The following is a 15,451-nucleotide window of genomic DNA, read 5'->3' on the forward strand; positions in this document are numbered from 1 at the left end:
AGAATGTGACTAAAGCACGGGTGACTGATGTCAAATTTGCTTTCTCCATGTGGGTTCACAGTTGACATACCAAACAAAGCTTGTAACATGCACTCTTGGCCACTTAGATACTCAAGGATAGCATCTGATTCAGCAACACCACTAAGCTTGTACACGGCAAGAGAGTGTGAGCAATGTATAATGCAATGTAATATACTTAATACACTTAGCTAATTACTAGGAGGACATTTATAATACTTATTTCAATTATGTATAAGTATTATAAATGTCATCCTAGCCACTAGCTAAGTCTGTAAGTAATGTTGTCAAATATGAAGTCACTCCAAACATTTAAAAGTCATGTTTCAGGCTCATCTGAATAAGATCTCGGTTCTTCTAATGCTTTTGGGGTAAGATACTATATTCCAAGTAATGTTCAATCTTAAAATATGTCAAAAAAGGGAGAAAAGCAAGCTTCCAACTAGCTGTTCTCTCCCCTCAACGAAAAAAGCTGTGGCAGACAATGAATAATTCATTTTCTTGTATCTGTATCTCATTACTGCTCTTCCCACTCCAAAACCAAAGTGCACCCAAAGCCTATCTTCTAGATGAAAAGGCTAGGAAACAATTCTTGAAGTATAGTTTTGTTTTAACTTTCAAATTTTACTTGAAACAGAGATCTATGGAAAGAAAATAACTCTTTTAAGGAAAGTTTAGAAATAATTCTTGAGCTTCTGTTCGTATCTGTCAAATGGAAAGAGAACTGGCTTTCTCAAAAGGTTTTTTCAATCAGAGAGAAAATCACTACTTAAAAGGTTTTCAGTCCAGTTTATTTGTTCTGGCCATTGGCCATAGCAATACATAATAAAAAAGAATGCCGGTAATAGTAACACGTGTCAGGCAAATGGTGATTGAGCCATCTCGTTACTGTCAGCTGAATAACTAAGTCTCATTGACATGAACTATAGAGAAACTCATTAAGCCAAGGTAATACCTACAGTGATGTTTCCCTTAACTATAAAACACCAATTTCCTAGGGGAAGACTAATAAAATAGAGATTTGAAAAACTGTCTCACGTACCCAGTATCACCAGCCATGCAATATTATAGGGATGTGCACGGAATCACGGAGCTGCGGTTCGGCATTGGGGTGGGGGGCTCTTTAAGGGCGGGGGGAGGATATACTTACCCCTCCTGCCGTATTTCCCCCGCCAGCGCGTTCGTTTTGGAAAGCTTTTGGGGCAGCAGGATACCTCCCTGCCGCCCCTTCCCCTAGTTGTCGGCAAAAGGCTTCAAAAAGCCTTTTGCGCGTGTGCACGTCGTGCGTGCACGTCGTGCGCACACGTCATGTCTCTGCAACACGCATGCGCACGTGACACAGAGATGATGTGCACACGCGCAAAAGGCTTTTTGAAGCCTTTTGCCGATGACTGGGGGAAGGGGCGGCAGGGAGGTATCCTGCCGCCCCAAAAGCTTTCCAAAACTAACACGTCGGTGGGGGAAATGAGGCGGGAGGGATAAGTACACCCTCCCCCCGCCCTTAAAGAGCCCCCCACCCCAGTGCTGGACCGCCGAACCGTCCTCATGTCTGGACTGGTCTTCAGAATGGCCTCCGGACCGGTCCGTGCACATCACTACTATATTATAGCATCACAACAGGAATTCAACAGGTAGGTATCAGGTGCAATATGCAATGATATTTTAAGCCATTTATTTGAAACTAGTAGAATGTAACACAATGATACAACAGATAGGTAGTGAGGCCACATGTTAAAAGCAGTCTCATTAAAAAGCCTCAGTCACAGAAGATAAAGCAAATATTTTACTCCCCATTAGTATCTACTATTAACACACATGTTTATGGATGTGGAACTATGCCACAGAATATGTTGTGCTCCCTTTTTCATTTAGGGATATTCTAATCTCTGATAATATCCTAAGCACGTATGAGGGGTTTAATTTCACAAAGATCAGCTGACTAATGCTTGCCAAATGGGTGAAGAGGCACCTTTGTTCTGCTAACTGAGCAAAATGCTGACACTTTTCTATTTGGCATAGGGAGAAACATCCATCCCTGCGTTGCATCCCTCATCTGCCTGTTGCTGATGTTCCATTGTACTTTCATTAAGATTTTGAGCCTATTTGAGGCAGTCAGGGTACCATTCTCATTTCTTTTCTATGCAAATCAAGTTGACTTGGGGAGGGGTTTAAAAATGGTATACAAGTATCAGTGAAAACAGGTTGCTTACCTATAACTTATTATCTGGAGGTGATCCATTGTCAGTCATGAGAAATCAGTTACTGTGACTGTGCAGGGACCTTCTGGATGGATTAATTAGCTCCTCTCTGGAGTCCCTCCCTGCCGTGCACATGCTCAGTGCCTTCTTTTACCCAGCAGTCGATCACTTGATTCCGTTTATTGCAGAGCACCTGACGTTCAGATGATTCTTGAAGTGTCCAATCAACTGAGAGAGCCAGCATGGTGTAGCGGTTAGAGTGCTGGACTAGGACCAGGGAGACCCGAGTTCAAATTCCCATTCAGCCATGAAACTAGCTGGGTGATTCTGGGCCAGTCACTTCTCTCTCAGCCTAACCTACATCACAGGGTTGTTGTGAAAGAGAAACTCAAGAATGTAGTACACCGCTCTGAGCTCCTTGGAGGATGAGCGGGATATAAATGTAATAATAATAATAATAAATAATAATAATGATGATGATAATAATAATAATTATTATTATTATCACCACCACCACCATGTTCAAATTATTAACTGGAATAATAGCAGATGAAGTGATTCAACACTTATTAACTAATGAACAGCTTCCAGTTGAACAGAAAGGAAATTGCCCCAACACCAGAGGCACAAAAGACCAGCTGCTGATTGACAAAATGATTTTAGAAAATTGCAAGAGAAGAAAAACAAATCTAAGTGTTGCATGAATTGACTACAAGAAAGCCTTCGATTCATTGCCTCACACATGGATACTAAAATGTTTAGAAACAACTGGTGTCAGCAAAAACATTCAGATATTTATTAAAAAAGCAATGAGCATGTGGAGTACACAGTTAACAATCAATGGGCGAGACACTTGGACAGGTTAGCATTAGAAGAGGTATTTTCCAAGGGGACTCACTATCCCCTCTGTTGTTTGTAATCTCCATGACCCCACTTTCACAAATACAAACAAAACAGGCCTCGGATACCAAACATCCAAAACATCAAGTAAAATCAACCATCTGCTGTACATGGACAATCTGAAGTTGTATGGAAAGTCCCAGTCAGAAATCGAATCACTGCTAAACACTGTCCGTATATTCAGTAGCGATATAGCAATGGAGTTTGGACTAGACACGTGTGCTGCATTAATAATGAACAGAGGAAAAATAAGAAAAACAGAAGGCATAGAACTGCCCAATGGAAGCAAGATCAAGAACCTGGAAGAGAAAGAACCTTACAAATACTTGGGCATTCTCCAGGCTGATAACATCGCACACACTGAAGTTAAAAGAAAAACTGGAAGTGAATACATCAGGAGAGTTAGAAAAATCCTCAAGTCCAAACTCAATGGCGGGAACACCATACAAGCCATAAACACCTGGGCTATACCTGTTATCAGATACAGTGCAGGAATAATAGACTGGACCCAGGCAGAGCTAGAGACTCTACAGGTGAAACTCGAAAAATTAGAATATCGTGCAAAAGTTCATTAATTTCAGTAATGCAAATTAAAAGGTGAAACTGATATATGAGATAGACGCATTACATGCAAAGCGAGATAAGTCAAGCCTTAATTTGTTATAATTATGATGATCATGGCGTACAGCTCATGAGAACCCCAAATCCACAATCTCAGAAAATTAGAATATTACATGAAACCAATAAAACAAGGATTGTCAATAGAACAATATCGGACCTCTGAAAAGTATAAGCATGCATATGTATTCAGTACTTGGTTTGGGCCCCTTTTGCAGCAATTACTGCCTCAATGCGGCGTGGCATGGATGCTATCAGCCTGTGGCACTGCTGAGGTGTTATGGAAGACCAGGATGCTTCAATAGCGGCCTTCAGCTCTTCTGCATTGTTTGGTCTCATGTCTCTCATCCTTCTCTTGGCAATGCCCCATAGATTCTCTATGGAGTTCAGGTCAGGCGAGTTTGCTGGCCAATCAAGCACAGTAATCCCATGGTCATGGAACCAGGTTTTGGTACTTTTGGCAGTGTGGGCAGGTGCCAAGTCCTGCTGGAAAATGAAGTCAGCATCCCCATACAGCTCGTCTGCGGAAGGAAGCATGAAGTGCTCCAAAATCTCCTGATAGATGGCTGCGTTGACCCTGGACTTAATGAAGCACAGTGGACCAACACCAGCAGATGACATGGCTCCCCAAATCAACACAGACTGTGGAAACTTCACACTGGACTTCAAGCATCTTGCATTGTGTGCCTCTCCATTCTTCCTCCAGACTCTGGGTCCTTGGTTTCCAAATGAGATGCAAAAGTTGCTCTCATAAGAAAAGAGGACTTTGGACCACTGAGCAACAGACCAGTTCTTTTTTTCTTGAGCCCAGGTAAGACGCTTCTGACGTTGTTTGTTGTTCAGGAGCAGCTTGACAAGAGGAATATGACATTTGAAGCCCATGTCCAGGATCCGTCTGTGTGTGGTGGCTCTTGATGCACTAACTCCAGCCTCAGTCCACTCCTTGTGAAAGTCCCCAACACTTTTGAATGGCCTTTTCCTGACAATCCTCTCCAGGCTGCGGTCATCCCTGCTGCTTGTGCACCTTTTTCTTCCACACTTTTCCCTTCCACATAACTTTCTATTAATGTGCTTTGATACAGCACTTTGGGAACATCCAACTTCTTTTGCAATTACCTTTTGAGGCTTTCCCTCCTTATGGAGGGTGTCAATGATGGTTTTCTGCACAACTGTCAAGTCAGCAGTCTTTCCCATGATTGTGATTCCTAATGAACCAGACTGAGAGACCATTTAAAGGCTCAGGAACCCTTTGCAGGTGTTCTGGATTGATTAGCTGATTGGAGTGGGACACCTGGAGCCTAGACTGTTGAACCTTTTCACAATATTCTAATTTTCTGGGATTGTGGATTTGGGGTCCCCATGAGCTGTACGCCATGATCATCACAATTATAACAAATTAAGGCTTGACTTATCTCGCTTTGCATGTAATGCGTCTATCTCATATATCAGTTTCACCTTTTAATTTGCATTACTGAAATTAATGAACTTTTGCACAATATTCTAATTTTTCGAGTTTCACCTGTAGATCGTAAGACCAGGAAAATCATAACCATCAATCATGCTCTGATGTCGATAGGCTATACCTCCCTCGCAGCTTAGGTGGAAGAGGAATCCTTCATGTCCATCAAACAGTAGAGGAGGAGAAAAGAGGCCTTGAAGAATATATCAAGGACAGTGAAGAAGATGCACTTCAAATGGTCAATAATGAGAAACTATTCAACACCAATGAAACAAAGCAGGCCTACAAGACAGAACAAGTCAAGAACCGAGCAGAAAAAGGGAAAAATAAGCCACTGCATGGTCAATATTTGCACAATATAAGTGGAAAATCAGACATCATCAAGACCTGGCAATGGCTTAAGAATGGCAACTTGAAGAAAGAAACAGAGGGTTTAATACTGGCTGCACAAGAACAGGCACTAAGAACAAATGCAATAAGGGCAAAAGTCGAAAAATACACCACAAACAGCATATGCCGCCTTTGTAAAGAAGCAGATGAAACCGTGGACCACCTAATCAGCTGTTGTAAAAAGATCACACAGACTGACTACAAACAAAGGCATGACAAAGTAGCAGGGATGATACACTGGAACATATGCAAAAAATACAAGCTGCCTGTAGCCAAACATTGGTGGGACCATAAAATTGAAGAAGCTGAAGAAAATGAAGATGTAAACATATTATGGGACTTCCGACTACAAACAGACAAACATCTGCCACACAATACACCGGATATAACTGTAGTCGAGAAGAAAGAAAAACAAGTCAAAATAATCGACATAGCAATACCAGGGGATAGCAGAATAGAAGAAAAATAGAAAAAATCACCAAATACAAAGATCTACAAATTGAAATTGAAAGGCTGTGGCAGAAAAAGACCAAAATAATCCCAGTGGTAATTGGCGCCCTGGGTGCAGTTCCAAAAGACCTTGAAGAGCACCTCAACACCATAGGGGCCACAGAAATCACCATGAGCCAACTACAAAAATCAGCTTTACTGGGAACAGCCTATATTCTGTGACAATATCTATAACAACAGCAACAACATTGACAATAAAATTCAGCCATCCCAGGTCCTTGGGAAGGACTTGATGTCTGGATAAAACAAACCAGTCAATAACACCTGTCTGACTGTGTAAACAAGAAATAACAACAACAACAACAACAACAGTCCATACAGGTAAGTCATCTGCCAGTTTTACAACAACAACAACTGTCCATACAGGTAAGTCATCTGCCAGTTTTACAATGCTGCAGCAGGGAGGTATGGGTGGGTCTCATGACTGACAACTGATAACCTCCAGATCATAAGTTACAGGTAAGCAACCTGTTTATCTGAAAGTGAGCCATTATCATGAGAAATGGGTGACTAACCAGCTTTCCCCCTCATGGTGGAGGGTGAAGCCGTTCCATCCACTACTCTAGAGCTCTCTTTAGTACCTCACATCCAAATTTGGCTGTGGAGTCCTTTATTGGGGCACAAAAGATTTTAAAGCCAGAAACGCCACCATCAGTTCTAGGAAGTTGATGTTCACCTTCTGCTGTTGTGTCGCCAACAAGTCTTAAGTCTGATTACTTGATGAGCCCCCCCATCACTACAATGAGTCTGTTGTAACCCACTCTGTCAGACTCAGAGGTTCAATAGGCATGTCTTGCAGTAGATTATCCTGCACTTTCCACCATCGCAAGGACTTCAGTACAGGCAGGGGGATTTTCAGCAGCAACTGCTGAGTGTCAACATTTGGGTGGAATGACTACAGAAACTAAAGCTGTAGTTGACACATACGTAGGCGAGTATAGAGGACAGTTGCTTTGCAAGAGGCCATAACAGCAACCTCTGAACCTGTTCGGCCTACTGTAACAGTTGGTTTTTGAACACCTCCACCAAAGAACAAATGTGAAGATACTGTTCCTCCAATAGGTATGCCCATTTTGATAGCGTGTCCAACACTGCCCCAATGTAGTTTATCAAACTTGTTGGTTTCAGTTTCGACTAGGTCCAATTGACCTGGACCCCAAAATCCTCCAACAGTCGCAAGACATACTGGATCTGGGATTCTAATTCTGACCTGACCTGGTGCACCAGGAGCCAGTCATCCAGCGAAGGGAAAACAACCATACTCTGTGTCTGCAGGTAAGCCACAATTGCCAACATACATTTGGTAAACACCCTCAGTGCCGTAGACAAGCTGAAGGGCAGGACCCTGTACTGGATACTGAGCTTCCTACAGCGAACCACAAATACTTCCAGTGGTTGTGTTGAATTTTGATATGAAAGTACACGTCTTTGAAATCTAATGTAGCAAGCCACTCCTCTTTGGCGAGGAGTGAATGAATTCCTTGCAAAGTCATCATACAGAACTTGTGTGCATTGATGAACTGATTGAGGCCTCAGAGATCCAGGCCTCAGAAATCCATAATCACCCTGATCCCACCATCTCGCTTCGGGATGAAATGATATGTGTAGAATCCCTTCAGCCAGTCCATCCACCGCACTGGCACTATCGCTCCCTTCTCCAACAGAGTCCATATTTCTTCCCACAAAGCACGGGTTGGGGAAGTGATCTTCATGCCCTTGAAGTCTAGCAAAGTTTTGAACTCGATTGAGTAACCAGTATTGATAACTTTTAAGACCCATTGGTCTAATGTTATCTGGTGGCATGCTGAAGCATGACTAGCCAGTCTGATGACATAGGGTGGCAAAGGAGGTGGTATTACAGGCATGCCACTGACAGCTAGTAAACTGCAGCAAGCAATGATGGTATGTGCAGTGGATGATCTTGGAGATCAAAGGGATTCCCTTTGGAGGTGTCTTTCCCAGTATGGGGCCCTTGATTTATGTTCTTCTGACCAAAGCCCTTTTTGTGGTATGGCTTGTACTGTTTCTTAAAATCTTTACAGTCTTGATACCGGAAGCCAGAATGTTGTCGCCTGAAGTTCCAGTAGCAAGAAGAGCCTTGAGCAATTCATACAGTTGACCAGGGTTTCTTAACCTTGGGCCCCCAGATGCTGCCGGACTATAACTCCCATCATCCCCAGATATAACTTTTGTAGCTGAGGATGATGGGAGTTGTAGTCCAAAAACATCTGGGGGCCCAAGGTTAAGAAACCCTGCAGTAGATGAAAAGCTCTTAGCTATAAACTTTGACTTCTTTAAAGAATCCATTTTAGAGTCAATCAATCAATCTTTATTACGGTCACAAACCAGCATAAAGTATAAGGGTGATTACATGTTAAAAGTGAGAGTAGATAAAAAGTAATCCTCTATAATAAAGAGCCACGGTGTAATCCCGTGTCTCCCTGTCCATGTCTTTCTTGGCCGTTTTGGGCATGCGCAGAGCGCATGCCCAGAACGTCCGAGAAAGATACGGCCGCAGAGACATGGAGGCCATGTTGGGAGCGTTGGAAGCGGCAACGAAGCAGAAGACTCAACCCACCTCCCCCCGCCCACCGCTCCCTTTCCCGAGTCCAAAAAGGGCGCCAGAGAGTCAACAGCCGGACGAGTCGCAGCAGCCACTCCGCCCCTTGGCGTTGCTTTGTCCCCGACACACCACACACAGCCCGCTTGCAGGGGGTGGGGGACGCGCCGCTGCCCCCGCCCCGCCCAAAGCAGTGCCTGAGGAGAGCCGCCCTCCTTCCTTGGGGCCAGGCAGGCATTACGCCGCTACTGCTGCGCAAAGCGGGAGTGGGGGTGGGTGGGGTGCGAAGCCAACCTGAGGGTCGCCCTGGTAACCCTGGACAGCTGCCCGCCTGCCCCTCAGCCGCACTGGAGGGCTACGCGAGCCGCTCTCGCCGTCGCCCCAGACACGGAGCACCTTCTCCTCCTTACCCGCGGCTCTCTGTGGCTACAGGCAGCGGCGCGGCTTCCTTCCCTCCCTCAGGAAGGATCCCGTGGCTGGCAGCCTCTCTTAGGCTGGCCCTCGATGCCTGCCGCCGCTGCTCCTGCGGGGTGTGAAGAGTTGTCTCCTCCTCCCTCCGGCCGCCCTAGCTGGAGGTGGTGTGCAGGCGGCTGCCGTGGTGGAGGGTAATGAAGAGGGAGCCTCGCACGCCAGCAAAGGAGCATGTGTAACCAGTCTACTAGCACCCGTTAATTTAACGGGCTTAAAATCACTAGTTACATATAAAATGGTACATATTAGAACTAAAAGGACTAAAAATAGTAGATAACACCAAAAGCATGAGGGCCTAAAAGCCTAAGAAATAGTAAAAGTCATAAAAATGCATGAAAGCCATAAATGGGGGGGGGCATAAAAATGGATGTAATAAAGTTAAAAGACATGAGAAGACAGAAATATATCAAAGCCTGAGTAATAAAACTGTAAAACAGCCAGGTTAAAAGTTATAAGGAACAGTAAGAAGGGAGGAGCGTGAACAATTGCAGGGCCTGCCCAGAGTCACCAAGAGTCAGATTAAGGCTGATTGGACTCACTGCCTATCATCTGCCGACGAATGCTGATCGCAGCCACACAGTACCTGGCAACGCTATACGTGATGGCAGGCTTAGAGAGTAGCAAGGAGCTGTAGAATTGGCTCGAACGTCTTGGATACTTGCTTAGCAATGGAAGGATGACAGAGGCACGAATGTCTCTATAGAACAAGCAGTAGAAGAGAACATGCTCAGTAGTTTCGATCTGCCCTAGGCCACAGGGACATAGTCGCTCTGCAAATGGGGTCCTTCTATAATGGCCTTCTAGCACTGCTGAAAGGAGGCCATGACAGCAAGCCAAAGTGAATGCCCTTCTGTGCTTTGGAACCTCCAGTTGGGTAAGGTATGCTGCTGGAGAAGCAGAATATCTAAGCCCGTCACTGATATGAAATTTTGGGACACTGCTGAGATTGGTCTGGCGCTCACCATTGTAGAGTCTGTTGTCTCACTAGAGTCCTTTGCCATCGAGCGGCAGATTTTCAGTGCGATCTCTCATGTCATTTTGCAGGGTCGAAGAACGCAACCAGGCATGGTGCCTGAGACACTCTGCAGTGGTCATTGTTCTAGATTTAGTTTCTGCAAAGTGTTTGAATGTACTCAGCTGCTGTCTGGTAAGTTCAGCATTTCCTCATATTTAGACACAAAGACCTCTGATTTCAGTGAGGAGAGCACCTTCTGTAACGAGTCCCATAGGCAATAATTGTAATGGGCCATGCAGGCCGTGTAATTTGCAATGCGAATAGACAGGCTCTCAGTTGAGTAAATGCGGCATCCAAAAAAGTCCAACTTCCTACCCTCTTTATCAGAAGGGGTCGAATGACGGTAGCCTGATTTAGATGAGGCCGCACAGTCTATTAATAATGAGTTTGGAATAGGATGCTTTAAAAAGGTAAGCCTGTAATTCCTTTCCTCTTGGATGTGGTAAAAACTCTCTTGACACTTGGAAGTCGGGGTAGAAGTTTGCAGGACCTCTCACGCTGCCTTAGCCACTTTTGTGATAACTGGTCACATGGGCAATGTGACAGATTGCGTTGATTTGTACTGTGGCCATCATCTTGTAAATGGGGTCCTCAAGGTCTGCAGCAGGGCGTTTTATCTCTAGACCTAGAAACTCAGCCATCTGCTGTATCATTTTAGTGTACAATTTCAATTCCTCGGTAGGTAAAGTAGACGGTTATGAGTGTATGTCTGAAGATGAGCTGGAAACCCGCCCCCGCCATCATTGGTGTCTTGCTCCGACGAATAGGAGAAACCTTAAGTGTCAGAATGTATAGGAACCATTTCTGGAACCGGCAATGGGCCACCCACCATTGGTGAGTTGGCAGAGGCAGTCGTGCACTATCTCCAGCAGGAATAAGTGGCATTGGATGCTGAGGCAAGGATGGTGCCAAAGGTGCGACAGGCACATCAACCGGAACAGGTGTAATCTGAACACCCGACACCCCAACAGTCACCACTGGCATAGTATGAGGCGGGGTGGGGCAGCAGGCTGAGGAGGTAGCACTCGCTGTACAGGCACGGGTGTCTGTCATGCAACATGGCCTTGTAGCATATTTTGCACTTTCCAAAATTGAAGCTCTGCAAAGTCCAGTTGTGTTGCAGGAGACATGGTGTGTTTGAAACCACACACGTGCAGAGGGTCCCTTTGCGGCACAAAAGGTTGTGAAGGGACAAATGTGGACGTCGGTTCCCACAGTGCCGCAGTGGTGGAAGGCAGCAAAGTGACCATCAACGTAGCAGGTTGTACAGGTTGGAAAGACCCATTCTGGTCGTGGAACATGCAAAAGGTGACAAAGATGGGGTATTAGGAGTTGAGTCTCCTTCCGCATCAATATCCACATCCAAGCAGCTACTCAGGAACCCTGAAACATGGAGTCAGAAGGAGTGCTGATGGCAGAGTCCAACATACTCATTAGTGACTTCACAGTGCTCTGATCTAAGAAGGTATCAGTATTGTCAAATAATAGCAGAGGAGACCTCACCAGCTTCCATGTGGGAGACAACGTCAGGGGCTCATGAGAATGAGGAGACACTGTTGCCAATGGTGAACTCAGAACATTCTGCCGAATCAACTCATGCTTGACATAGGTCATCGATATTAACGTGTTCAGTATCGGGGTCAGCAGTGAAGTTGACGTCAACATAAACGTTGATGTTGACAGACATGGTAGAAGGCCAGGGGAGATCAGTGGAGCCTTCGATGTTGAAGGTTTTGGTAACAAAGAAACCACTGATGTTGACGAATCTTGACACTGAATAGACATAGGCAAGGGAGTTCTCGATCTCGATGGATGTGGAGTTTTCGATTTGTGCTTCTTCGGAGGTGGAGAGTCAGAGCCGGAAGAGACACAATGCCGTTTATGTTTCTTATGTGCATTGGAGCATTGGAGCTTCTAGGTTTTCTGAAGACGATCTCTCCTGGGTCACTTGCCAAGGTGCACGCAATGTGTACGCACAGACTATGACTCCGACATTGAAACTGTCAATGTTGACTTCGGCGCCAAACCCACAGATGTCAATCTCGATGTCGACTCCAGTCTCAACGTTGGTGGAAGCAGCACTTTGCCATACAAAGCCGCTCTGAGGCGCAATGATCAGTTTTTCAAAGTTCATTTTGAAAATGATTTGCAAATCCTACAAGCAGCAGGAACATGCTGTTCACCCAAACACAACAGGCAGTTGTCATGTTCATCAGTAGAAGGCAATTTTGCTCTACACTGAGAGCAACATTTGAAAGTAGTCTTTTTTCTTTCCGCTCCCTCCATTCTAACGGAAATGTCATAGAATTCCAAACAACCAAATCCAACATCCAGAAACCAAAGAATAGTAAACTAACAGTCTGTAGGTCAAAAAAACCAACACAAAACCCACAGTCAAATCCGATTGAATAAAGCTTTCTGTTCTAATAACTGAGGAGCAACAACCCGAATGTCTTGACGCATCAGCGGTCAAAATGAAACTGAATCAAAATGGCGCACAACTTCAGGGTAAAAGAAGACACTGAGCACGTGCATGGCAGGGAGGGGCGCCATAGAGGAGCTAATTAATCCATCCAGAAGGCCCCCACGCTGGTACAGTAACCCATTTCTCATGATGGCAACAGATCACTTCCAGATTAATTTATTAATGTTCACAATAGTTCTGAGCGTTTGTCCTTTTTGTTACCAAAACAACTTATCTTGGGGCTGCAAACAGCACCCCTTCCTATGACTTGGAATTGTCGAACCATAAATTCCATTTTTGGGATACCTGAGCTCACAGGATCTCTGTGCAATGCCCACATTTGGCCAATTATGCAATTCGGTAGCTTATCACAAACAAAGCATGGTGCAATACAGTCCTAAGTCACCAGAACAAAGGACTGAAGGGAATCATCCCCAAAACCTCTCTTTGTCTCCCTCCTGTCAGAGGTAATTCAGATAACCATGTGGCACATCCCCACCCCACTGTCAACAACCTAATGAGCTGGCGAGGACTAAGGAGTGAAGTCATTAGACTTAAGAAAAACTTCTCTCTACCTGGAGACACATCTCCAGGTGGCTCTTAGGTAACTTTTTAAGGTCATCTATTCAGACCTCCACATACACTTCACCCAAGTCATTTCCAGCCTTTTGTTCAGAAGGTCTACACCCAAGCTGACCAACTCCTGCCAGCATGGACTACATTGTTCTACCTGAGTTTCGGCCTCTCCAGGAAGGGAGCGTGATTTATGCATTTCCCCTGGCCATATTTCGGAGTACATTTCGGCATTTAAGCCCTTTCTACAACAAGCCTTAAGCTGATTTATCTACAGTTTGGACCTTATGCTAAAATTCCTCTTAGAGAGATTCTTGTTAAGACTATTAGTTAAGATTTTATTACTTTGCCTAATCCTCTTTTCATATTATGTTCTCCTCCCCCCACCCCAAATAAATCTTTAAATTACATATATGCTTCCTCATCATTTCCAGACCAAAGCTTTGCTCAAGATTAATACTGTAATAGATTGCTCCCCACACAATCAAGCTTATTCACCACAGTAACCCAAAAATATAGTTGGAGCACTCCGGAGCAGATCTATTAAAATCTTCTAGACACAGCTGGAACAATATAAGCTTAATGTGGGTAACAAATAATTATTTGGTCACCAAAGTATATATCCGGAACAGGACTTGACAGAAGACAGCTTCACACAATATAGGAAATGGCAATCTGCTGGTTCCCAGAGCATGGCAGGAAGCCCAGCTTCCAGTGTTGGAACTGTTATGCCGATACTGGGTGTATTGTACGAACCCGTCAATGTCTGCATATTCTGCCCAACATGTTGATGACAAGCTCAATGTCAGCACAGTGGTCCCAATACCAGAAGCTGGGCTTGCCACCTTGCACCAAGAATCAATGGTTTGCCATTTCCCATGTCACATGAAGCCACCCTGAGAAAGTCCTCGCTGATAGGCTAATTACTCAACATTCTACTCAACAGAAGTTCCATTGATATTAAAATGACAAGTTAGACTTTCATTGAATAATTTAGTCAGGATGTCAGTCAGTAATATCTGGAAACTATGTTACAACACAAGACTGTATGTAACCCGGTATTTTAGGAAATGGAAACTTTTAAACATTTATACCTGAAAAAAGCAGCTTTATAAACCCCTATACTTACAGTAGAGTCCATCTGATTATATCTTGCAATGTCTTTATGCAGAGTTCTTAGCATAATCATAGCTACCATTCCAGAGAGGAAAAGGACAATCACCAGAGAATTCATAATACTACCAAAAAAAAAAAAAAAAAGGCCAACTGTTAAGATTAACATTATACCCAAAAGACTGCTCCAATATGCGGAATTACAAAATTAAAATGCTGCCCTTACCTAAACCATTGTATATGTGTGTGTGGCATGGATTCTAAAATGTAATCCCATCTGGATGCCCATCTGATATCCTTATTTTCCTGAAAAGTAAATAGTTATGTTACCACATGTCTTATTACAAGAAAGTGAGAAGTATCTGGCCAGTTTTATACTGAAAATGGCAAAACAACTATAAACAGTTAAAATGCTACCAGTCACTCTTCAGGATACCAGACAGTTTTTCAATCCTCTGACTTGCATTTTTTATTTTAACTACAGTAAACCCATCATTGTTTTCAGTGCTGATATCCAAATGTTATGCACTCTGAAAAACACTGCATGCACACAACAGCGGAGGAACTATTTTCTTCCATCTCTACATCCTTTTGCAGCCCACTGTATTTCCTGAAAATGTTAATATTTTCTGAATAAGTTAGTTTTGAATTACACTGCAATGCCAGCATGGTGGGCACATGTATGTCAACTTAACTTGCTGTTAGACCATGATTCATGTTGCCCATACCCTTCAGAATATTGAGAATCCTAACAAAGTAAAGTTCATTTAGCTATTAAACAGAGTTATTCCCCAATATAATTCAATATAATTTTAAATGAACTATACCTCTTAAGTTATTTATCAGCCTTCACTCCTTACTTTACATTTCCTAAACACACCTAAGATTTTTCAAATCATGTTTCCTCCAGAAAATGAAAGGAATAAGCTTTAAACACACCAACCTCAAAAGAAACTGAATATGTATAGGCAATTTTGACCTCTCCAGTAGAAACTTCATTACTTAAACCCATAGGTGGTCCTGAACAGTCTGGATTGTCAACATTTGTGTGCTTAAAACTGTTTAAAAACAAAACAAAAAAGGAATATCTAAGAACAGAGATGAAGATAACAAATATGAGCACAATAACCATACTTGGTTATTAATTGGTCTAAAACATTAA

The 15,451-nt window shown here is 43.7% G+C and overlaps 1 protein-coding gene across 1 annotated transcript in view; it reads right to left on the reverse strand.

Annotated features, from left to right (window-relative positions):
- Window positions 1–15,451, reverse strand: part of TM9SF2 (transmembrane 9 superfamily member 2) — a 71,642-nt gene that overhangs the window by 34,158 nt on the left and 22,033 nt on the right. The window contains exons 7-9 of the mRNA XM_053304754.1: window positions 15,233–15,347; window positions 14,516–14,595; window positions 14,306–14,414 (exon numbers count right to left, since the gene is read on the reverse strand). Coding sequence (XP_053160729.1) covers window positions 14,306–14,414; window positions 14,516–14,595; window positions 15,233–15,347 — 304 coding nt within the window. The remainder of the gene's footprint in view (window positions 1–14,305; window positions 14,415–14,515; window positions 14,596–15,232; window positions 15,348–15,451) is intronic.

The sequence above is a fragment of the Hemicordylus capensis genome, chromosome 3 (assembly GCF_027244095.1).
Source record: "Hemicordylus capensis ecotype Gifberg chromosome 3, rHemCap1.1.pri, whole genome shotgun sequence".
In the NCBI taxonomy this organism is placed as follows: Eukaryota; Metazoa; Chordata; class Lepidosauria; order Squamata; family Cordylidae; genus Hemicordylus; species Hemicordylus capensis.